The 24,994-nt window shown below is 43.1% G+C and overlaps 1 protein-coding gene across 1 annotated transcript in view; it reads left to right on the top strand.

Moving 5' to 3' along the window:
• The window catches only part of LOC142019985 (vascular endothelial growth factor receptor kdr-like), a 196,069-nt gene that overhangs the window by 154,239 nt on the left and 16,836 nt on the right, over positions 1 to 24,994 (top strand). The window contains exons 20-29 of the mRNA XM_075007461.1: positions 1,790 to 1,878; positions 3,846 to 4,011; positions 4,602 to 4,699; positions 6,035 to 6,157; positions 6,270 to 6,381; positions 13,720 to 13,819; positions 14,446 to 14,551; positions 16,360 to 16,484; positions 18,715 to 18,793; positions 22,367 to 22,467. Coding sequence (XP_074863562.1) covers positions 1,790 to 1,878; positions 3,846 to 4,011; positions 4,602 to 4,699; positions 6,035 to 6,157; positions 6,270 to 6,381; positions 13,720 to 13,819; positions 14,446 to 14,551; positions 16,360 to 16,484; positions 18,715 to 18,793; positions 22,367 to 22,467 — 1,099 coding nt within the window. The remainder of the gene's footprint in view (positions 1 to 1,789; positions 1,879 to 3,845; positions 4,012 to 4,601; positions 4,700 to 6,034; positions 6,158 to 6,269; positions 6,382 to 13,719; positions 13,820 to 14,445; positions 14,552 to 16,359; positions 16,485 to 18,714; positions 18,794 to 22,366; positions 22,468 to 24,994) is intronic.

Genomic DNA, 24,994 nt, shown 5'->3' with positions numbered 1-24,994 from the left:
TTTGAGCTCATCTGTGCACTGGAAGAAGCCAGTAGTAGTTTGGCGAAGTGATGTGGTGGGCAATGGTAGCAGAGGCAGCAATAGGGATACAGAAGACCAGTGGCAGGATCAAAGATGAGTTGCATAGCTGTATCTCTCCCAACTTGTAGACATCAGAGTAGCTTACTGCTTGCTGCAGTATGTCATTTCCCATTCTGTCTGCTTCTCAGTCTTAGCCTTCCAGCCCCACGCCCCCTTTAGGCAGGCTGCAATGGTGACGTTTACATTAGATCAGCTGGCACCTCCACCACAGAGATGGTTGCATTTGTGCAAAGTGTAGTACTGTGCATATATAATACTGTATGACCCTCAGGCCTGACTTTCATTGGTGCTGAGCACCCACAGCTGCAACTGAAGTCAGTGGCAGCGGCAGATAATGTTCAACTAAAGTCAATGGCAGTGGCAAGAACTGAGCAGGATCACAGCGGATAATGCTTACATAGTAGCATTTTAGGACCCTTACAACTAACAGGCCCTATTGAAATACACAGCAATATTATAATTATGTAAAAACGTCATCTTCTCCCCTCTATCTCAGTTACCCACTTCCAGGTGCTGGTTGCATCCTCAGTTCTTCCTTAATTTGAACAATTAGCGAGATTTCGAATAAAATGTCTTTCTTCCTGCTTTGCTCCCCATCAATTCTTCCTCACTGCCTGTTTTCAATCCCTTGTTTTCAGACTAACATGTCAAACTTAGCCAAAGAGGTACAGCATGGTATAAATCCATGCGCACGTATTTCTGACACATGCAGATAAGAACTTATTGCTCAGGGTTTGCATGCTCACTGAATGGCCTGATGCAGTTCTTGGCATTTTTCCTTTGAAGTCTGAACTCAAGAGTCTGAATCTGAAGTTCCAGATGGAACAAGATTTACAGAGATGAAAGGATGACCACTTAGAATGGATAATAAGAGGTGTTTACATGCATTCTAATCCCATGACTTCACCTTCCCCTACATTAGAAGCATTTTGTGCACTGGTTTCTAAAGCCCAGCATCTATAGAGGGGAGGCTAATTGCACAGAAATGCAGATTTCTTTCTTTCATGGCTTTGGCTGAAAGACAAAAGCACTTGCAAACATGTTTAAAAATATCTTTAGTTGTATAAAATCAACAAATACATCTAACTAAAAATATTTTGCATCAGAATAAGAAAGAAAGAGATTGGCACTCCCCTTTGTGCTTCCAAAGCCTTTAGATCAAATATCTTTGCAGACTTTTGATTCATCTGGTGTCACAGACAGATCTAAATATGTGTTTGTATTGCTTCCACTAGCATGAGAGCCTGTACAGTACAAAAATATTTACACAGAAATATTGATCAGAAAATCCAGAGGGCCAGTCCACAAAATAGATTCATGCAGGGAAGAAAAAAGAATTTAGTAATAGGGGGATTGTATGTTCTAAAATATCCTCTTAATGTGCCTTTTTCTAGAAATGAGAAACAATTTCCTAACAGTGTTATCTGAGAGGTGAAATGGAAGGCAGTAGGTGGGATTCTCGGGGTTCATTCTCAGTTTCCCACATCTCCTCATGGCAAGAACCTGGAAAAGCACTTCTGTATTCCCAGATTTCCTCATCTGTACAATGGAGATGATAATATTTTTCTGCATCGCAACAGAAGTCATAAACCTGAATTACTATAAAATAGTGTGTCCAGCTCTAGATCCTTCCTGTGGCAGAAATGCGCTATTGGTATGTTCCACTTTTACATCAGTGAAGGCCACTATGTGTTCATTCTCTTCACAGGTCCTTTGATGGTCATTGTAGAATATTGCAAATATGGAAATCTGTCTAATTACCTGAGAGGAAAACGAGGGGATTTTATTGCATATAAGGTAAAATAAATGGCTTTTTGTGCAACTGCAGGATGGGCAGTTCAGGATCATTAAGGCTAGCTGTTTAGAATTAGGAATTTTTCTCTACTTGCCATAGTGGGACCTCAGTTATATCTGAATGCTGGTGCTTCATTGATCTGTCAAATTCCAACTTCTAAGAGGAGAAGGAAGAATCCATTCCTGCCTCTGTAGGATCTTAGTCCCTTCCTCTCCCATAGCTCCGGCCCAAAGTGCATAATCAACTGCAAATGCTCATGGGAACAGAACATTCACTGTTGTGTGACTTGAAGGAAAAAGGAGCTGCTCTGATTCCTCTACCTCACAACCAGACAGTATCTGCTCAAAAGAGCAGTGGTTGGTCTCTGTACACTAGGTATGAAAACACTGTTTCCCAATCCCATTGCCCTCCCCAGCAGCTTGCTAGCCTTGTTGTCCCACAGAGGGCGGCACAGAACTGTTACAGTAGAGGTGAAGTCAGCCCCTTCTTTCCATGAGCTGACTAAGTACAGCACTCTTGGTGGCTCTGGGGGGCCTGCTTTCTTTTCAAATTTCAGTCTATCTAAAACCAGGCAACTCTCATTCAAATCCTAGCAGGATCAGTGCAGCCTTGGAGCCTTCCCAGACTCCATGCAGGTGAATGTGTACGGGTTTTCCACATATCTCATATTTGGGGTCATATCTGCTCTTCATGGACACTAACACATGTGGTAAATGTAGCCAATTAGTTCATTTTATTCTTGTGCTGGGTGATGGTATAATTAACATGTGCTATCTCACACATAATTAATGTATGCTAAATAGATTTAAGTGGTAGGATCACAGAAGTATAAGATTGATAAGCATTTAGGAGTGTTAAGTATGCATTATGTATCTAAGTAAAGCAGGGATGAAACACAAGGCCTGTAAGACTTCAGGTTAGCCACAGTACGACATAGTTTTAAGAAGGCTTGACATATGTGAGTGATCAGAGAAGACTCTGCTAGTTAGATGAGAAGACTATAAGAAAGATGTGCCAACAGGTAATGTTGTGGTTAATCAACCATAAAATCACAGGATACCTTACTGCAACATCTTTTACAACACATGTACTGACCTCAGGGTGCACAGATACTGAGAGTAAGAGGAAATACAACCAACCTATGAAAAATAGGGCACCCCAATATTCATGTGCGGGGGTAGTCAAAATTACAATATAAGAGGTGGTTCCTAGTTGGATAAAAGTGGGACTACTCAAGAGACAACCCCACAGGAATGCCAGAAGGAACTGTCCCTCTAGCAATGATAGTCTGTTGCAGGGTCTGTCAAACCCTAGAAGGCCTGTGAAGATGCAGGAGTGACTATGGTTATAATTATTCATCATCATCATCATCATCAATAACTGTGGGCTCAGCACCCATTGGTGTCTGATGCCTCTCTCACTATTTCCTTCCATTTTTCCCTATCCAGTGCAGAGTGGCTTTGTTGGTTTTTGTAAGGTTTCTGTATGGAGGAGTAACCATCACCTTGTTTGTGACTTGAATAAAACTCACATTACAGATAAAATTTTGCACTTGTAATTATGTCTGTGGTCATTGTCCTTGGACTTTGAGTATTCCTTGAGCCTCCTGATTTAAGAAAAACACCAGAGGCTATTTCAATCTGTTGACCTAAAACCGGAGCCAAACCCAGTGTGTTGTAATACCACATCACTACGTTCTCTTCAAACAGAATAAATGGCTACATACATACATATAAGAGAATGGAATTCCATCCTATTTCCATTATTGTTTTTGTGCTATGGTGACTGGTTTTGGCGCCCTACCCCATGCCATTCTTTGTGTATTATTTGAAAAGTGGTTTTGCAAAACACTTATGTGGATATTTCCATAAGATCCTTTCCCACCCATTGCCTGGTCATTCCATTAAATACCATCAAATGCCTGACCATCTCACTTCACAAAGGTAAATAATTTCTGTGGAATTTTTAGTCCCAGGAGAACTCTGAGCAGACAGAAAAAAGTCTGGATGAGTCAAACAGTGATTTAACAGAGCTGATCAAGCGGCGCCTAGAGAGTGTGGCCAGCACAGGAAGCTCAGCCAGTTCAGGATTCATTGAAGATAAGAGTTACAGTGACTCTGATGAGGAGGAAGAAGGTAAAAGAACTGTATCTACTCCTGAGTCCTCTATCTTAAAGGTTTCTATTTCTTCTGTCTACACCCTGGCCCAAATGTCATTGGCATTCACTGCAAATGTTTACTGTTATAGCTATTTTGGGTGGGAGGAATTTGTGACTTACAGAGCTAAACCAGCAACAGCCAATAATGTAAGCCCAGTTATACCAGCAAAACTGCACGCAGGCTGGAATAACTTGTATTGTTTGTGGGGGATGGGGCCAGTAGAAGCTGCACCCACAGTAGAAGTAACTTTCACATATTTAACAGCAAATCTCTGCTAGTGTGGACTTTGTGCATTCCCCCTCACGCTCACTACAGAAGGCCTGCAAGAACATACACACCCCTACCATCTGCTTCATCTGTGTAGGAGTGACGGCAGCAACATCTTAGTAGAATGTTTGTGTGGCCAATCTGTCCTTCCAGAAAATTCCCTTCACCTCATGGCACTAAAAAGAATGTTCCTTTTTTCCTCTCCACATGTCCCTCTTTAGGTGCTCTCCAGGATTGGCAGGCCTCAGTAATGCTAGAGGTCTCCCTGTAGGGTCTCATGTTTCTGTGGTCTCTTCTAGATGGTGAGGATCTGCAAAAGCGACCCTTGACCTTGGAGGATCTGATTTGCTATAGCTTCCAGGTGGCAAAAGGCATGGAGTTCCTGGCCTCCAGAAAAGTAAGTCCCATTCCTGCACCACCACTCCCTCTTTCTTTATATTTCATTTATTAAACTACAGGATAGCAGCTTCCTTCATAGGCCCATAGCCATTAGAGATAAAGATTCCATGTATATTATCGGGCCTGCTTCTCCTGTCACTTACGCTTATTTTACGCTATTGTAATTCCACTGATTCTTCTGGTCAAGTAAGGAGTGACATTAATAGACCTCCGCAGGGAGTCTCCTGCCGTCCAGTTCTAGGAGATGTGTATCTCCAATTATTAATTAATTAATTAATTATCAATGAACACAGCAACCATAGCCAGAAGGCAAGGAGAAATTTAGGACAACATTATCTGAACTCCATGATGGATACAGAAGAAATCTCTCGTGCCTCTATGAAGGAAATACCCTTGCACAGTGAGAATAAAGACCTCTGAAACCTTCACAGAAATGTAGCTCTAATAATTTAATTTGCCAATAAGTGCAACCTGGTGCATTTGGTAACTGCAGCCAAATGAATGCCTCAGGGTCATATCCATCCATAGTTTGTAGGTTTTTGAAGAAGTGAGTCTGATCTGTGTGCAAATATATGTTCATAGTTGCAGATCTGTTAGATGAGCACCATGACGGCACCCAGAAATCAGATTGTGCACTGTTTTTCATATGTGCCATTGCTCACTTTGGTAACTGCATATGCAAATGTTGGTGAACTGGCCCATGGGCCTTCTCCTTTCAAAATTTGGCCATAGGGGCTTAATATTTAACTGGGGGGTTGCAAATACCTTTTGATACTGCGAGTGGGAGCAAAAGGGTCAGTTGTTGTCTCAGGGCCCAGCGATTCAAAAGCTGTGGCAGTCAGAGCCACAGGGCCTTTAAATAGCCACCAGAGTGCTGTGCAGCACACACCAAGCAGTGTGAAGGACTGAGGGGGCATGCCATGCTGCAGCCAGTGCCAAGGGCTTGGTTGTCGTTGGTCCCACCCCTTCCATACTTGGCCCTGCCCCTTTCAGGAGTATGGAGTTGACCCCTCCCCCATGTTGCCTAGGGACCCACAGAGGCTGTTAGATCTGCTGACCCTCGCTTTTTGATTAGGATTTACTTCACATGTGAAGAGTCTGAGAAATGACCAGCCACCATTTCTCAATTTGCTTCTTGTGCTGAACTATTTTCTTTCTATCATATGACAGTATATTTTCAGCAAGTTCCCACCCACATTTTCCCACTCAACCTTGCTCTCAGCAAAAGCTCATTTTTCTTTCACTTTTCAAAGAGTCTGTAGGATTTTTACTCCATTTGCAGCCTGTTGTTCAGTCAAAACTTCTGATTTCACTTGTTGGCATTTTCTCATAGTGTATTCATCGGGATTTGGCAGCAAGGAACATCCTTCTGTCAGAGAACAACGTGGTTAAGATCTGTGACTTTGGACTGGCTAGGGATATTTACAAAGATCCTGACTATGTACGGAAAGGAGATGTAAGTGGAAAGGACTTGACCTGCCAGTCTTGAATATTATCCCCCCCCCCCGTAAGGACTGGGCAGATCAACAACAATAACTGGCCGTGTGCCACATCTTTTTCATTCTTAGGCAAGACTTCCACTTAAATGGATGGCTCCGGAGGCTATTTTTGATAAAATTTATACTACGCAGAGTGATGTGTGGTCTTTTGGCGTGTTACTATGGGAAATATTCTCTCTGGGTAAGATTATTTTACAACTTGTTTTTAATATGGTATTGTCATGCAAAATACTTTAATAAAATAACAAAGGAAACGGGGTCATATTCTGAGTTCAGCTGGTGTGGTGTAAATTAGCAGTAATTCCCTATAAAACAGCATTTACTCTAGACTGTCAAAATTTGACTCAATGTATATTTAAAAAAAAAAACCCAGATTTGAAATCTGTAACAATCCATGTCAAGAGAGTATGAGGCAAACACAAATCAGTGCAGCTCTAGATTGAAACATTTTTTTTAAAAAGTGGTGAAAGTTTCCCTGTCAAATCATATTTTCCCACAAGAAGTCTGGCTTCAGCTCAGAAACCACACAGCCTATAGGTTGCAGAGAATTATGCTATTGTTGACATAATGGTCTGACATTACTAGTGGTAGACAGTGCACCGCAAGGGAGTTTTTGTTCATGAGCTGACAGCTACAATGGCTGCTCTTGCCACAGGCTTGATTCTGCTTCCCCTCAAAATGCTGATAAGTAAAATCACACATTGGCTGCCGCCATCATTATCTTGACAACAGAACCCGTGCCAGCTTCGGTCAGTCATTCTGGCGGCAAATAGGTGGAGTTTGTGTTTGTATGTTTGCATTGCCTGCAAAGTCATAGAATGTTTGGAATAAGGATATCCATTGTCAATGTGCTTCATCCTGTCATGAGACAACACTTCTTAGACAACTCAGTCTGGGATCTGGTCATTACCTGATAGGCCAGGCTCTCAAAACTGAAACACACGATGTTGCTCATAGCCAGTAGAATTCCACTGTTCCAAATTCCTCTTCATACAGCAGGGCACTTCTTTCCTCAGGGTTGCCTGGCATGTGGCTCCTTAATAAGCATTTCCAAACAAATGAAAAGTGTAGCCCACATATTTCAGCTCTCACTTCTAAGCAGTCATGAGTGACTCTCCTATGCCTCCAAGTCATAGATGGGCTGGGATTAACATTGAGCCCAAGATGCCAAATTCAGATCTCAATACAGAATTTCCCAAACTTGAGAATATTCAGGTCTAGAGATTTGATTCAGCTCATTATGGAGAGTGGGTGCTGGCTGTAGTGCTCAGAACCTGGTTTGAACTTCTCTGAACTTCAGGAGTGTTTTGTAACTCAGGCTTTGGTTTGGGTTCATCTGTAGTTTATATTAGCGTGTAAAAGAGGCGCTTCAGTGTTTAGTGATTTAAAGTCTGTGAGTTATTGGTTTCTCCAGACTTTGGGTATGTGTCTGCCCTTGTATCTACTTAGAATTATGGTACTCTAGTATAAGACATCCATGGCTGCCTGGGGGCTTCACCAGGGTCATTTTGTTACATACCCTTTGGAACATCACAGTGGGAGAAAAGCTAGAACTCAGATCCTTGAACTCCACAAGACCCAGATGGGGCAGCCAGACAGCAGACTGAAGGAAATACAATAGGATGTAGGGACGCAGTTAAAGGGATCAGTCATGCTTTGTGGGCATCTACAAAAACTCAAATGAACTGGCTGTTGGTGAATGGCAAAAAAAGGTTCAGGAAGCCCTGGTGATGCTAAGCTGGAAACATGTCCAGACACTCCCAAGAGTGGTTTTGCAACTGGCATGAAATCTGTTCACTTGCCTTTTAAAGCAGAAGTTGCCAAATGAAAGTCAAGAGCAGTAATAATACAATTCAGTGAGTATATTGTATTCTTCTGTTTTTATTCATTATGCTTTTAAAAGTAAATTTAAGTTACTTTCAGACTGCTTGGTTTTAGAAACCCCTCTTCTTAATGAAGTTGTTCATTTGGGGCCACTTAAAAGAGTCTGCAAATAATATACATTTATACTGTCCTTTCTGAAACCAGTGGAATCCACTAAATTACACCAAGATTTGACCATCCTTATGACTTCTGCTATTCTTGTTATGATGTAGCTCAGAAACCACTTTCCTCTTTCGGTGGCGCCGATTCAAAAGACAGTTTCTCCTAAGAGTTTTCATAAGGACCATCCAAGCATGTCTATGGTTTGGCAGTAGTCATATCTGCAGCTCACATGATAAATATTTAATTGAGGACTTGTTACTGATTGAACCTTACACTCTTATGTAAAAAATTTACAGATCACTGAGAGCCAGAGTACAGAAAGTTATTTGTCTTTGCAACATGGAATGTTTGGGCTCCCATCCACAATCACTGCTTTTACTGTATCCCACAGACTGGATACCTTTTTAAAAAGAAAAGATATTGACTACAAAAAAATACACACTGTGGTTTGTACATAGGTACTGTTAGGACAAAAGGTTGACTCTAAAACAGAATGAAATTCCTCTGAAAGGCTAGGCTGAGTACCTTATTCCTGTTGCTGCACAGGTAAGCCTGCACAGGAGGAACTGCTTATCTTGATTTTGTGGCTGGTTTTGCTACTATTTATTTAAATAGGGTCAGCATGCTTGGTGGCAGATAATGTATTTTGAAATCAGTCACGTGGCATATTACAGAATGTCAGCCTCTCCTGGAATTTAAATTTGCACAGTTTCAAAAAACAATCAAAAGGTAATTGTATAAACAACCCGCACTTGGTAATGTAACATCAGCATATTTATTAGCCCACTAAAATAAAAGTGAGATCAAAAGGAGGGTTTATTAATACCCAGTGCAAGCCGTATCTCTGAATGTTTTGAAGACTAATTTCCCCAAGGAAAATGTCATGGCACCTGTGTCCACACTTTTCCAGCCTTTCCTAGCAGCCAAAATCTAAATCATTACACCAATACCAAAGTCCAAATGGGCCATAACGGTGTGCAGAAGTATTTTGCTCCATACCTTTGAGACCTGAGGAGGCCCCATCTAGCAGGAGGTTAACCTTGGCCAAAAGGTTACATATCTAAAATATCTCTTCCCTGCCATCCTGACACTCTTTCTTGTCACTGTACTACAGTGGATACCCCAGAAGAGGAATCTTGAAATACTATGGATTCACTTTGCACATTATAACCAGCTGGAGCAGCTCAGATTTCCAGATCAAGTGAAATTCTCCACCTCCCACAAGCCTCAGTCAATGTATGTAAATCAAAACAGGAAAATGCTCCAAAGAGTCCAAAGTGATTTAGGGTAACAGTGACCACAGTGCTTACTTACTAAGTTATAGACTCAGAGGGGTAACTGTGTTAGTTGGTAGCTGCACAAACAACAAGCAGTCTTGTAGCACCTTAAAGACTAATACATTTATTTCTTACCCACAAAAGCTCATTACCTAATAAATAAATTTGTTGGTTTTTATGGTGCTACAGGACTGCTTGTTATTTACCAAGCTATGGCTTTCATCTTGCCTGTTGTGACCCAGCACTTCACCAGGCCTAGTTCTTGATGATAAACTCTTTTTCAGAGGCAATTAGCTTGAGGTAGCTTGTGCCTTTTAGCAAAGAAGAGTTGACTTCTTTGGTCTGTTTAGATTCCTCTTTTGCATGCTGGAATGTACTACATGTGCAATGTAAAACAGCTGGGATGACTCATCACTATCTCAGCCACACCTGTTTTCTCCTCTGGAAATCTGCTGGCTGGACAGGTCTCTGCTTGTGGTAGTTTCAAATCACAGAGATCAGAGTTGGAACATGACTTGCAGGTCATGCAGGCCCTCTTCCCATAAATGAAGGGTTATCTGCAGCACGCTCTCCAGTTCATTGTCCATGCTAATGCTGTTTCTCTTGGGAGATTACTCCACAGTCTGAGAGATACTGAAGACCAGCATTAGAAGTGCACAAGGCATCTGAGATATGAAGTATAAGGTAGTGGGATGTGTGAAGATGGACCGTTCAAATAATATGACAGCTCCGAGGTCGGAGTTCAGAAAACTTGCATACCAGTGCTTGTCTCTGTCTAGGGATAGTAATTCTAGGCAAGCAAGTTAATTCATATGCTAAAGATTTCAAAAGCATCTTGAGATCCTTGGATGAAAGGTGTTGCCGTACAAGCAAAACATTTTCTTAGTGTTCTGTTTATGACTCTTATTATTCCTGGCGTCAGACAAAACTGGGAAGGGACCGGCAGATACACAACAGAAATGAGCCTCACAATATCTTCAACTCATCTAAAACCAGGGAAACCCAAGAACAGGTTGTATTGTGGCACTGCTGACTCTGTCCCAGTTCACAGACCAAAGGACTTCAGATAACTGTGGCCGTGTGAAACTAAGTTGCCATAGACTGCTCTCCAAGCCTGTACAGGGAACTCTGCTACTTGCACAAGCCCAGCCCTGCAGTGCATGATATTAGGGATCAAGAGGCAAGGCCCATGCACTTAAATTATTTGGGGAGCACTTATTTTTGGTACTCTCTTAATTTCTTTCCCACCCGCATACATGTAGTATACGATGGCATTCCCAAGCTTGAAGAAAGCAGAAGCTCAGGCAGGAATATTAAAGAACGTAAACCACATACAGATTCCTAAAGAACTGGACCCACATTCAGATTCCATTAAATCCCATCTGTTCAAAATGGATAAGATGGTCTTCCAAACTTTTCATCCAGCCTCAAGGATGCCAGCCTAGGAAAAGAAATAGCTGTGTTATATACTATAGCCCCTGCTAGGGAAGAGAGAATTCAGAGGTATGGAGGAAGAAAGGGGAATTTCATGTTCTTTTTCAGGATGAGAATGTTTTCTTGTGAAGATAAACTCAGCCTCTTTCTCACACCCCTTTTTCTTTCCCTCCAATGGATGAAACCCTTAGAAAGCACTGTAGGGCCTTGGTTGTAGAATCTTTGATGTCCAAAAAGACTCTTAGCCCCAGATGCTCAAAGATGTTTAGGTGCCTAATGCCCATTGATTTCTGGACCTTTGCTTTCGCTCCACTTTCAGAAATCCCTTGACTTTGTTCCAACAGTGAATGTCACCAGCGGGACAGGATCCTTAATAATGAATAAAGGGAGCTTTTTAGAGCTCTAGGCCCAGTTTAAACTCTGGTGTAAGCAAGATCAGTTCAGATTGACTCAGGTGCGAGAAACCCACTAATGTAGCCCTCTTCATCCCTGAAAGTCTCTGTGTCCTTTGAAATCTGCGTATGTCATCTTTGACTGTAATTTCAATCACAAATGCCACCCAACAGGTTAAAAATTCCCACTCTCCAATTAGTCAGGGATGCATCCTACCATATATTGAGAGATTCTCCCTATCCCTATGTTTGTTTGTAATAGAAGAGCACTGAAGATGATTTGTGCTACGTAAAATGAGCTGAAATAAGGATTACTCTTTCTGTTGGATGGCTGCTGGGTGACCCATGTTAAATATGACGGTGGCATCAATCCAGTTTCCAGTGTGTTTACATCTTGAAATGCAGTCATCACTGGCACTAAGTGCCTTTCTCCCCCACTGGTGGGAGCTTAAGGATTGGATGTGCCTGGAGATAGAATTCACCTGGACATGATCCCTCCAGGTTATGTCTGAGGCGCATTAAACAGGGAACTGCAAGAAGGTGGAGTGAGGAGTTTGTCTTGTTGTGGGTTGTGATTTCCCTGTTCTGTGGATAAACAGAGGTCTTCAGTCTCCAGACTGTCAGACCAGCAAACTGAACTAGTATATTACATTCATGTTGAAACAGAACACGGGGATGAAAACTGAGGGGCTATAGGATGAAAATGAACATTTTCCAAAGCAGGAGTGTATCTCTGCTGTACTTGCTGTTGTGACATGGAATTAACTTCCATGGGGGAAGCAAGAGTGTTACAGAGCAGCCCGGCTCAGTTACATACGCTTCTTGCCTTGCCAGTAGTATTTAGGAGCATGATTTATTTGTGCGCATTGGTTTCCTTGTCACATTAATACAGATGTCATTCCTGGAGGCACAGCCTCCCAAGTTTCTAATGAGAACAAGGGGAAGGTGGTGAATTGACACACACATGCTTCTATGCATTTTACCTACAGTGCATGTGGTTCATCTGCTAACTAATCAGAACTCAATGTAACAAGGCTTTGGGCTTCCCCCAGCAACCGTGCTAGGGTCTTTGCTCCTGAGTTAGCAGCGTGAGCTCGTCAAGAGAGGAGGGACAACCTTACACCTCTACCAATTCCTCCAGGGCTGTTGATAGGCTGCAGAAAGATTTATATCAATCCTGCTGGCACCAGAAAGGCTAATACATGCAAGTGTTATGGGGGGATCTTAAGAGGAGGCAGGTGAAGTACTTGAGATTCTAAGAGGAAGAATAAACCACTTGCTTTCCACCAGTTTCTGGGGGGACACTTGATTTCCATTTTCCCCCTTTCTGTACATATAAAATGGGCCAAACTCTGAGTGTTCTTGGTGATACCATAGTAGAAGTTTTGTCTAAGGACTTCAGGATTCAGTCCCACATTTGCATCACTAACCTGGCTTGAACAGTAACAGAGAGGTAGTTGTGTTAGGCTGTATTCTAACAAAACAAAACAGCAGTTGTGTAGCACTTTAAAGACTAACAAAATTATTATAATAAATCATTTTGTTAGTCTTTAAAGTGCTAGATGATTGTTTTGTTCTGGCTTGAAGAAGGAGTAGAGTTCAGTTTTATGTCTGGGAAGGGATTTAGCTGACCTATGACCCCTGTTGCTTTTGTGTCACATGAGTAAAAGCCTACAGCACTCCCCAACCTTATTCACCTGAGCAATGAGTTACATTGATGTCACAGGAACTTTGAAACCAGAATGTATCTAGGTGAACTAGTAGGAACCTTCCTACTTAACTCTCCCAAGAGAGAATTTAAGGCATGAAACTGACATACAATTTGCCTTTGTTCTGCTGTGTTTCATTTTTGGGTGATTCTGACCCTGATGTTAACAAGAATGTTTTGCTCAACTTGACCAGAAACCTCTAGCTAGATGGACTTTTTGCTCTAATGGAATTTCCAAAACAAAGTCCTTTTGGAAGCTACTGTGAAATGAGCTGACTCTCCATCACCCATCACTGAAAATATATGTGTGTCATGGTCCTTTAGGAGAGTCAGAATATACCAGGCAATGTGCTGTTTTAGCGGAGTTGTTATCATGAAGGGCTGTTATTTGGAAGCTGGACACAATTAACTATGGGCCTAGAATAAATATATTTTTTTGTGAAGAGCTTAAAGATGACTTTCAGTGGGAGTTAGACACGTAAGCTTTTTAAGCAATTTAAAATCTCCTTTGTAAGTCTGGCACACCATGTTATTTCTTCAGTCAACAAACCTGTTCCCGAGAGATGCTCAGCACCTTCAACTCCCACTGTATCAGCACCTTTTAGGATCAGGTGGCAGATTTCCAGCTAGCCCAGAACATTCAACAGTATACATTGCTGCTTTGAATTCAGACCGACAGTGACTGAGCCATCTACAGTCACACTCTGGATGTGTACTTGCAGGTGCCTCACCATACCCCGGAGTACAAATTGATGAGGACTTTTGCCGCCGCCTCAAAGAAGGAACACGGATGAGATCACCAGAATATTCCACACCAGAAATGTAAGAGTTCTGCCCCTGACTTTGGGCAAAAGAAAGTCAGAATTTAACCATGATAACCGGGTTTGATTTGTGTGTGGAGGTGGGGGAAGGGTTTGCCGAATTGTCTTTCTTGTAATCCATTTATGAATTAATGGATAAATTAAGGGGTTGTGCCTATCTTAATCTCCCTGATATCATAGATTAATAACAACAAATCACCAAGATAACTGCAGGGCCAATCCTTCAACAGGAAAAGGAGTTAGCAGATCATTCCAAGTTAGTTGTAGTGTATGAAATCTCAGGTCAAGGAACTATTGTATTTGTCTGAATTCAAGTTTTCTGGGAGTGTCTATGTAGTTTAATTGTAAATGGCTTTCATCCACATCAATAGGGCCTGCAGCTCAAAGTTAAACTAGCTCCACACAAACAACGTAGATAACTGACTGAAACAACTGTTGAGTGAAAAAAAACATGATTGGGGATGTAATGTAATGTAATGTTTCAAAACACACAGATTTGATTTGTCACTTGCATTGGAGGTATAAGGTGGGAAGTCATCTAGAGATGAAGATGGAGACAAACAGCAGCACAAAATGGTTTGGAAACACAAACTGACATTTTCTTAAAGTCTCTGTGTTTCTCCATAGCTACCAGACTATGCTGGACTGCTGGCATGGTGTTGCCACAGAGAGGCCCACCTTCACAGAGCTGGTTGAGCGCTTAGGAGACTTCCTCCAGGCAAATGTGCAACAGGTACAGCTGTGGGACTGGTTTGTCATGTGTGTAAAGAAACAACACCCCATTGTTAAACAACAACAGAGAACAGGAATTCACATTGCAGCAAAGAACACAGGGAAAATGGCTGTTGGTGGGAGAGTAGGAGAGGAAAATGCTATGTATTCAAAGAGGATTATGGTTAGTAAATCAGAAGTTTATCCATCTACCATGAGCAGAAATGTATCGTACATTAATTTTTGAAAAGGTTCAGTTGCCCCCTAGTGGAATAATAGCTCTTTATCTCACTAAGCATTTTTAATTAGTTTTCAATACTGCCAACTGCCAGTAGCATAGATATCTTTCTACAATTGGTCTGAACTCTTTCTCTCCCCACCCCCTTTTTTTTTCTCTCTGTGTTTAAGCTTATTATTGCTTTTAGGAACTTTGACATGAAGCCATTTAAGGCTCAAAGAGTCAATTACATAATTGTCAATTTCATACTAGATAAACCAACTTTTTTTCCTCTCCATTTTAAAAAGCCCAACACCTCAGTTATCTATTATTAGATGAAATCAAGTTCTCTCCACTGGTTCCTTGCCTTTTCAAAGCAAACAAATCAGTGAAGCTAAATTGAAGGGGGCTTGTTTTGCAATGTGCAAAAGCCAGAGAGAGCTTGTGAGCCTTATGCTACAAGCAAAGGAAATTAAAAGAAAGTCAGGAATCGTGATAAGGGACAAGGCAGTTAATTTACGCCTCAGAATTAAAATCAAGGGAAGGCAGTTTTGATAAATGGGTTTAGAGTTTAAACAAGGAGCCACTTCTACAGATAATTGTAATAATTAGCACTTGCTGCTGAGATTTCATAGCTTACTTAGGTAGGTGATGAATTGTATTAAGGATGCAGTAGCAACTGTTGTAATGAACAGAAAATAAAGTGGTTTAAGGCTGCAATAATAAGGTATGGCAGTCATTAGCTGCAACTCATCAATCTGAGCAGAAGCTCATAGGCTATAAATAGGCATTACTCATTTCAAATTCCCAGGTCTGCTATAGCTACACATGCTGTGTGGCTCTCCTTTCCCACTCATAAGCATGGGACTTTAATGTGAATTTGGGTGATTTGAGTCCCATTACAATGACATTTGGAACTCATCAAAGATGCCAAAACACTGAAAATGTAATTGAGTGCCCTAACTGAGAGAGCCCATGAATGTTCAACTTAATGTAAGGCTGATTGGGGGCATAATAATAATAACAGGAACTAATTAGCTGTAGTTTGTCTAAGATGCAACATGGGAGCCATGTAAAGCCAGCTTTCAAATGGATGTGAACATCTTGGTGTCTCCCAAACTCAGTGATGCAGGCTGCTCAAAATGTTTAATTTTTCTGGTTCAAGCAAGAGCACCATTGGCAGAGCTGTTGTTGCTATGAGGGAAGAAGCCTGGAAAAGATGGTCTAGAATGCAGGGATTTCTTGCACTTTGCTCCCACGACTAGTGAAGCAATGGAGCACTCATGCTTATATATCTCTAAGGGAGTATATACACAAAAAGCAACCAGGATGGAATTTTAAAGGCCAGTTTTCATCCATTATTCATAGTGGATTGCTCCAAAAATGACAGATTTGCTTCCAAAAGGGAAAAAAAAAAAACCAGGACAGTGAATGTTGAGTAAAGCCCTTAATGCTGGATTTAGTGTTGTGCAAAGAATTTCACGGCTGACTTAACAAAATAATCAGAAATAAAACAAATATCCAATAGAGCTTGATAGCCATGAATGTCCGGTTCCTCAGTATGAAGAGCTGATACTCACTGGCTTCCCTTTCTTCTGTTATTAATTATTTAGGATGGTAAAGATTATATTCCATTGAACATCACATTATGTCCTGATGGAGAACCTAATCCAAAAACCAGTCCAGTGGAAGAAAACTTGAGTAACTGCCTTAATCGCTGGAGTGCAGTGGGAAGTGGGTAAGGAAAATGCTTACTTATTGTGGTTTCCAGTTAAGAATCTAGACAATTAAGAAAGTGAACACTCGGAAGCAGTTTAAGCCTTCAGGTAAAAGCATAAATCCCCATAGTTTAGCATTATATTGTCTTCTCCAGTTAGCAGCCTCTATGGTGCAGTTGAACTGGTCTGCTTATGGTTCCTGGGTTCATTCCGATCTAGGCGAGGGGCAGGGCCTTCTTTGGTGGAGGGCTCTTGTCTAGCATGGGAGAGAGGAAACTTTTTACATTGGGGGCCCCCCTTTTTGTCCCTGCAATTAGCTGGGCCCCCCAACCTGTCTAATAAAATACCAAGCAACAGAAATTTCTGTTATGTTCATATGAAAAAAAAAACATTTTGGCATATGCTAGTCTATGTGAGGCAGCAAAGTAAACTGCAATAGTGCAAGGACAGTGCACACAGTGGGAGAGAGGATGCTCACTATACATATTCAGGCAAAGCATGTTTGAAGAGCCCCCTTCCCCAGCCCTCCCAGACAGCTATTAAAACAAAAAAATCCACTCTGTTTAAAGAGCCCTTCCAACTCCAGCAGTCCCAGGTAGTTCATCTTGCTATTTTCAAGAGCCTGATCCAGCTTAGGATCAAAAACAACAACAACAGCTCCCTGCTGTTTAAAGAGCCTGCCCCCCTCCCCATCTTTTCCAGCCCTCCTGGGAAACCTTTTTAAAGTTAAATGAAAGAACTGAACAAAAGATCAACATAACTGGACTTCAAAAAGTCGGGATTCTCTGGGGAAGCTGAACAAGGGGCTGTGCCATTAAAAGCACACATCCCTTACCCCAGCTCATATGCCTCTGCAAATCATGATGGGGGACCAGAAAGGATGGCACAGGCTGTGGGCGGCAGGGAGGCAGGCAACTGAACCCAGAGAGGCTGCAAGGAGGCAATGGAGGGCACCTTTTGTGCAAGGGCCAGAAATGAAGCAGGCCTTCTGCCAATGGCAGGGAGGCAGGCAGCACACAGCACGTGAGCACACCACAGCTACGGTGAGGGAGCAGAGACTCCTGATGGGGGGTGAGCCCATTGTGCTGCACCCCCTTTTTGAAATTTCACCCCCCCCCGAGTGGGCACAACCCCAGTTTGCACACTCCTGGGCTAGGAAACCCCTTCCCCAAAGTGATTTGCCACATAGCCTGCCCTAATGGCAGCCAATCAATCCCATTCTCTCCCGCAGCCTCCATTACTGTGATTTCCCCCTTCTTGTTTCAGCCCCCGCTCTCCCCCTCGCCATGTTTGTATCAACTTGCTTTGAACGTATTTCTGTGGAACAGAAGTTTGCTTTGAACGTCCCTGAGTTTGCCTCTGTGTGTTATGCCTTGGTCTTGTGCAGAGATAGGCAAAGGAAGCTGTGTACTGGGTTTTGTAGAAACAAAGCCATGGATAACTGGATCCAGCCTCACTCTTTTCTGAACCACCATGGCAGGGGGAGTTGTAATAACACATTGCAAAGTTTCCAGCTCTGGCCCTGCTCTCATTCTGATTTAAAAAATATTTAGTCTCATGGGTTCTTTAATTGGTTTGCAATGTTTTGTATTGAGATGAGCAAAATAAAAAATCTTGGGATTAGATAGTGCCTATAGAAGCCACTGTCTTTTTGGGTACAGAGTGGCTAGGACTGGCTGCATTCTGTGTGTGAAGGAGACAGACAGTTGGCATGTCTTGCTGGGTGCCATGGAAGTGGCAACTGCTCCAGCAATTAAGCTGGTGCATTTTGTGCTCCCGCAATCATTGAACATGGTCTGCCCTCGGTATAGAAGGGCAATAGTCAGGAAAGGGAAGGGACATATGTACATCCCGACCTGTCTTGTGATGGCTGCTAATGGTGGTGCTGTATAGCCATATGACTTTCCCAAGGTTGGCCAAGAGAATTTGGAACCTAGCCTTTACCTCTTCATATAACATACTCTCGGTTGTCCACGTAACTGTCCATTTTTAGCCAAAGTCCTCATGATGTGGATTCCATCAGCAGCTCCAAAATGGGGTCTCGTTTTACAACTCATATTTGAATGTGCTTGTCAGGGCATTCTAATGGGTTACAAGTTTTAGAAGAAAATCTGATGACAGAAGCTCACTTTGGGTCAGGGACACTGCTTGAGTTACAAAAGAAGGTCAGCAGCCACTAGAGAATCCAGGAAACTTAGAGGGTCATCATGAATGGGTGTGCGCTGATCTCTCATTCTTTTCATTTTTCAGTAATTACAGTAAGAAGCGACCGCTGAGTGTGAAGACATTTGATGAGGTGCCAGTGGAGAAGCAGAAAATGATGAATGAGGTAAGCCAGACAAACACTTCCCCTTCCAGCAGGTTTGCAGGCCTGTTGTCATCAGGGACATCAAGAGTTTCTGGATCATGTGCATGCTTCATTCTGGGACAGGGGACAGAAACTCCAGTGGGGATTTTGCCCTGGATCCTAAAGAACAAATGGGATCCTGCACTTTCTTTCATGGAGCAATTCAATGGAGGCTAAAAGGATGATGATTTCAGCTGTGCTCTGTGCCAGGAACTTCATGTGGCCTCCTCTGGGGTCACAGACTGTCTGGTTGTCTCTGTTCTCCTTGTGTATAAAATGACTCAGGAGCTTCTTTTGCAGTTCAGCTTTTTGTGAACTTCAGTATCTCTTTTCATGCTTCCCAGCCTTAGAGCCAGAGCTACAGGGCAGCCCTTGCTCTCAAACCTGCACAGCAAGAAGCTCTCAGGGCACAATCTGGCTGAGAGAGGGGATGTGCAGCCACAGGGTGTGGCACGTCTAAAGATTAAAGACTAGGCACACATTTTTCTCTCTCCCTGTAGTCCATATGCTCTCCCAGGCAGGAACTGCTCTCATGCTCACTCTCTCTCCCAGCCTGCTTGGACCCCTGTGCAGTTGAGTTTCTTCTCCAGGCGATGACTATATAGTCTGATAGAAAGGGTGAGGAGTCCAACTACAGTTTATCCCAGAAAACAGATGGCTGGTCCATCCTCTTGCCAGTGCAGAACTGTCATCTGTTATTTTCTGTTCCTTTGCCATGTTCAGTTTCTAACACCGCCCCCCCCCCCCATTCAACCGTCTCACAGATCTGTACAGTAAGAATTCCCTCTGGCTGCTGCTCACTCCGTCTTCAGGGACAGAGACCCATCTCTCTGTATAACACAAATACTTTTACTGGACACACAAGTCTTACAAATAGGTGGTCAACAGCCTTCGTCTCTGTCCCTCTTGCAATGACTGCCTCATGGGGGGCAGTTCTAAAATCAGTACAAACCTCATGGTAATATTTCCCTGCATTTTGGAATGAGGGTGGCATTCAAATAATGGCAGAATTAAAGCTGTATTGCAATGGGTGTCTTAGATAATTATAGCCCTTACATCACCCACTTGTGTACTGGGTGTGTGCACCAGGATTAGTGCCATTACATTAAATGCCAAAGGAATTATACTCATTAGATCAGTATTTCAAACAGTTCAAAATGCAGACTCACACCTGTCCTGCATGAATGCTAGTTATATGTAGTTTTTTATTAGTTTTCTTGTAGTGTTTTACAGATGCTATGGAAGCAGCAATTCAGCTATAAACCTGGGGTAAAATCCTTGCCACTGATTTCAATAGGGCTAAGATTTCACCCTATATCACTACACCCTGAGGACACTGATTTTCTGTTCACTCTTCATGCCATTTGTTTACTTTTCTACTTCAGTCGGAGTGTATGCTGAAATAAGACTGATCTCAGTTTCAATTCCCATTTCTAGTTATCAGAGAGGTAGCCGAGTTAGTCTGTATCTTCAAAAGCAACAAGAAGTCCTGTGGCACCTTATAGACTAACAGATATTTTGGAGCACAAGCTTTTGTGGGCAAAGACCCGCCATTTCTAGTTAGTTTCCCTTTCTGGTTCTGGTGCAGCACTTCTGTCCATGCAGTTTCCAGCACTGAAGGGGAATATTTAAGTTGTAAAGAATCCTTCTCAGTGATCCTGCCTCCATGCGCCCACCACAATGGCCAGCTGCAGCCTCAGTCTAGCCCCTCACCTGTGGGGCAAGCCAGAGCTCATAATGGCCACTCTTAGGTGTGGCACAGGGAGAAGGGAAGAGACTCAGGCCCGCCCACTACTCTGAGTCCCACCCAGGAACCCTCTGGCAGCAGCCTTGTCCTGCCTTCCTCCTCTCTTCCTTAACTGCTTGACTTTCCCTGGGCAATATCCTTGCACTCTTCTGGCCTTTGTGTTAGGCCAGCAGTCTAGCAGGTGTCAAGCTGGAGCCTCTCTCCCACTCCCCTGAGCCTGCCCAGCACCGTTCTGTCCAGATGCTTCCTCTCCTGCTAGGAGTTGGTCCTACACCTTTCCTAATCAGGCTCCTTATATATAGGGTTGCTCCAGCAAGCTGCCCTCTGATGGTCTCCCCAAAGAGCCCTTTCCTCATTGGTTGGGGTATTGCACAGGCTCCCTCCAGCCTGCATCAACCCCTTTCCCGCAGGAGGGGGACAGTGGCCTTACTACAGGAGTCCTGCCCCAGTAGGGAACTGCAAAGAGCTTGTAAGGTTATTTTAGTCATATCACGTAGACATCATGGTATTGCCACCCTTACTTCTTGTCCTGCCATCAGAGCTGGGTGGCTGGAGAGTGGCAGCTGCTGGCTGAGGGCTCAGCTCTGCAGACAGCAGTGCAGAAGTTAGGGTGGCAATACCACACCGTGCCATCTTTTCTTCTGCACTGCTGCTGCCGTTGGCTCTGCCTCAGAACTGGGCTCCTGGCCAGCAGTTGCATCTGTCCATCTGCCCAGCTCTGAAGACAGTAGCACTGTCAGCAGAAGCACAGAAATAAGATCACAGTACCACAACTCCACCTACAAGAACCTTGTAAACCCCCCGCATGCACAATTCCTTCCTGGGTTAGGACCCCTATAATTACAACATATTTCAAACTTTAAAATGGCAAAAAGTGTCTTGTTGTGATGTGTGCATATGGAATTTTTCTGTAAAATACCAGGAAGCCAGAATAAGAAAGAAGAATCATCACTTATGTTTGCTTTTTTTACATAATCTTCCCTTACTATTAATGTCTTTCTGCATTATTTGAGCTCTGTGCATATCATTGCATTTTATGGCCTTTTTAAAGCAGAACAATAACATTTTTAATTCTATAAAAAACAAGGCAAACTTTCAAATACTAACCAAAAAGCACCGAGGAGTCAGGGGGCTAAGTGGAATGGTTACATAGGCTACTAGTTTAACAAAGCACACGATGACCTTGGATTTAACTTTAAAATCACTGGGCATTATGGAAGCATGGAAAGTTGTGTTTTTAAGTGCTTTGCTGTATAGAAAGGAGGTTTTAAAGCAACTTTGCTCTCTGGGAGCCATAAGACAGTGCATTAGCTCTGTAGATTGTTTGAGCCCATCCCCGGTTGGCAACCCCCATTTGAAGATTCTTTGGTGTCTGGTGTGGAATGACTTGCTTGGTATCAGGCAGGGGCCAAGAATTGCTACTGCAAATGGCTTCCTTGGTAACAATGCATGCCTGAACCTTTACAGCCTCCACCCGACCCAGGGGTTGGCCTCTCAATGACAGGGATGAGGAAAGCTTGCATTGCTCCTACCTGGCTCTACCAGCTCTGTAGACAAATGAGGGAATTCAAGCTGCAGAACTGAGACACTGGCCCTGCTGCAGCATAAAACTTACTTGAAAAGAGTAAGTGAGAGATTCCAGCTGGAACTTGGTGTTTGAACTGGCCCCTTTGCTTTTCCCTCTACATTGGCTTTTACTGCTGCCCAGTTCAAATTCTCCATCACGCTTTTTCCCCTTTGCCAAGAGTCCAAGTCAGTATCAGCATTGTCCTTTTCAGCTGCCATGTTCTGTTCTTTTACCTGTACAGGAGAACGAATCGGACAGCGGGATGGTCTTGACATCTGATGAGATGAAAAGCCTGAAGAGGCTGGAAATCCGCTCCTGGCCTTACGGGATTATGGCTCTAGCGTGAGTTGAGAACACTTCTTTGGTGTTGGGGTCCTGTCCAGAAAAGTTTGTTAAAAAAAAGTTCGTTAGTCTGCAGCATCAACAGCCCTGAGCTTCATAATTACAGTGGCAAGAGGACCGCTAATACATTTCAGAATGAAGAGGCACAATTCAGTTTTGGACACAGCACAGAGAAGAGAGGTGCCAGTTTGAATATACAACACGGTCCCAGACTTCTGAAAGAAAGGCTGTTCCCTAGTTAGGCTTTCATATGTGTGTTTCTCTGCATGCAGGGTGAATGATAATTAGTGTGATAAACCAATTTCATCAATCAGCCTCACTACAGGATGCTCCATCAATCAAATTAACTCTTTTTCCAAAGGAAAACTTTGCCTTTTTTTTTCCCCAAACATCACATTCAAAGAAGGCTGCAAATAAAGTCGGTTTGTTTCTGGGTCTAACCCCTGAGAGTGACAGATATGGTCAAAGCGGCAAATGTAATATAGGAGTATTAGGACAGTGAATATATTAATACTGTGTTAGCATTTCACTGCCTCTTTCTAATGTTCCTGATTAGGGGTGGAACAATACCAAGAAAGAGCAGAACTTTTTAATGCCAGAAACAAGCAGAGGAATTGCTCTTATAAATATGTCAGTGCCTACCAGATGTACATCAGCTGATTGCAATTGTAAAGGATCCAATGAATATTTACAGAACACTTGTGATAAAGAACATTAGAAAATTGGCATAAGCACTAACAGGCTGATATGGCTTTCAAAACCTAGGTCTCCAAACTTTCTTTTCCCCAACAGTCCACCTCCTCTTGTCCTTCTCTCTTCTTGTAGTCACCCACTCCAGTCCCCTCTACGTTCTCACTGTCCAGATTACCACTATTAGAAGCCTATCGATCAGTCCTTGCAGATTTGGGTTCTATGTAGGGACGAGGCCAGTAGAGACCAGGGGGTGTTTGTCCACCCACAGCACAAGCCATTAAGACCAGTCACACTCAAACTGGTATTTTTCAGAAAGCAAACAGGCTTTGGCTTCCTTCTCTTCATCTCCCTGTAAAGAACAATCAGGCACTGGCAAGGAGAGGGAGAACATGGTCTTCTCCATCTCCACTCTTATACAGTTTAAAAAAAAAGTACTGTAGAAAATATTAAGCTTTATATAGATTTTTGGAATCAGCCTACAGAATCTAACGGAGAATAGTCTCTCTAAAAAGAATCCATAGGAAGGATCTCATCAGGCCTGCTGACAGAGGAGGACAAACGGGGCAGTGGTCCAAGACCCAGCGGATGAAAGGGACCCAGGGCTCCTAGACACCACCGCTGTAACTGAAGCAGCAGTGGCGGCCAGAGCCTTGGGCCTTTTAAATCACAGCCAAAGTGCTAGGCCACATGCTCCCTGTGACACTGATGGCGGGCAGGAACACCATGCTCCATATAACATGAAGGGGTGGCTGATGCAGCCTTGCCCCTTCCTCCCAAGGCCCTGCCCCTTGTAGGACCATAAAGCCACCCCTCCCTACCTTGCCCATGAACCCATGCAGGCTGTTGGCTGCCCTGGGTCTCATTCACTGTTCATTTAGGGTATTTACAATAAATTTCAACCGCACTGCTTGGAGTTTTCTGTCAACTATCACGTATCACTGCTGTTCCTAAGAGAGCTAGAACCCTGTTGACTTGGCTTCTCCCTGTCAAATTCAACAGACATTTTCCACACAAGTATTTTCTGTGATTCCGCACAGAACACAGTTGACCTTCTTTGTGATGTGTAGTATCATGGGGGAAGTTTGTACTGCTTCTGTGTAGTGTTAGCAGGCTCATTTCTAAATGTGCACCGTCAGAGCACAACAATCAGTTTTTGAGAAGAGCTACTGACCTACTTCAGACAGACAGAGAGAGGGAAGATGACAGAAGCTTGTCTTGGGTATTCATACATCAGTCCTATGAATTCCCAGTTATCATTTGGGGGAGGAGACTCAGTCTATGGTATGTGATAAAAATGACAGAGCAGGATCATGTTATCCTCACTGAAGTGATGTAAGTTTTCACATTCCACTTGTCTTGCAGGGAAGGAGCGTTCAAAAAGAACTCTGTGTGCGTGGCAGAATTGATTCTGCCGGGCAGTGAGACAATTAAAGTCCCAGTATTGTACCTATCTGGGGACAACAGGTGTCTTCACAAAGTTGTGCAACTATGCAAGCTAGGGATGGGTGAACTGATTCATAAACAGCACTTTCCCTCCCTGGAGATATTTCCTCATTTTTGACTCATGTTTGAATGAAACCCTTTTGTTTCTGAGATTCAGAAGTGTTCAGAGGAATGGCTGGTGGATTTCTTTCCTTCCCCTTCCAGTTTTCTGTAGGCAGCACGAGCACCAAATTCCCTCATGCTGGTCTGTTTTCTAATGGCACTGCCATATACAAGCAGACACACTAGAAACCCTGTGGCCCTGTTTGTTCTTGGGAGAGTTCCAGCCTGGCTCCGTAGCCTTTCGAACCTCAAATAAAACTTCTGAACTGGACAGTGGATAAGACCCCCT

This window comes from Carettochelys insculpta, chromosome 13, assembly GCF_033958435.1.
Source record: "Carettochelys insculpta isolate YL-2023 chromosome 13, ASM3395843v1, whole genome shotgun sequence".
Taxonomy (NCBI): domain Eukaryota; kingdom Metazoa; phylum Chordata; order Testudines; family Carettochelyidae; genus Carettochelys; species Carettochelys insculpta.
This window is presented reverse-complemented; position numbering and strand designations above follow the sequence as displayed.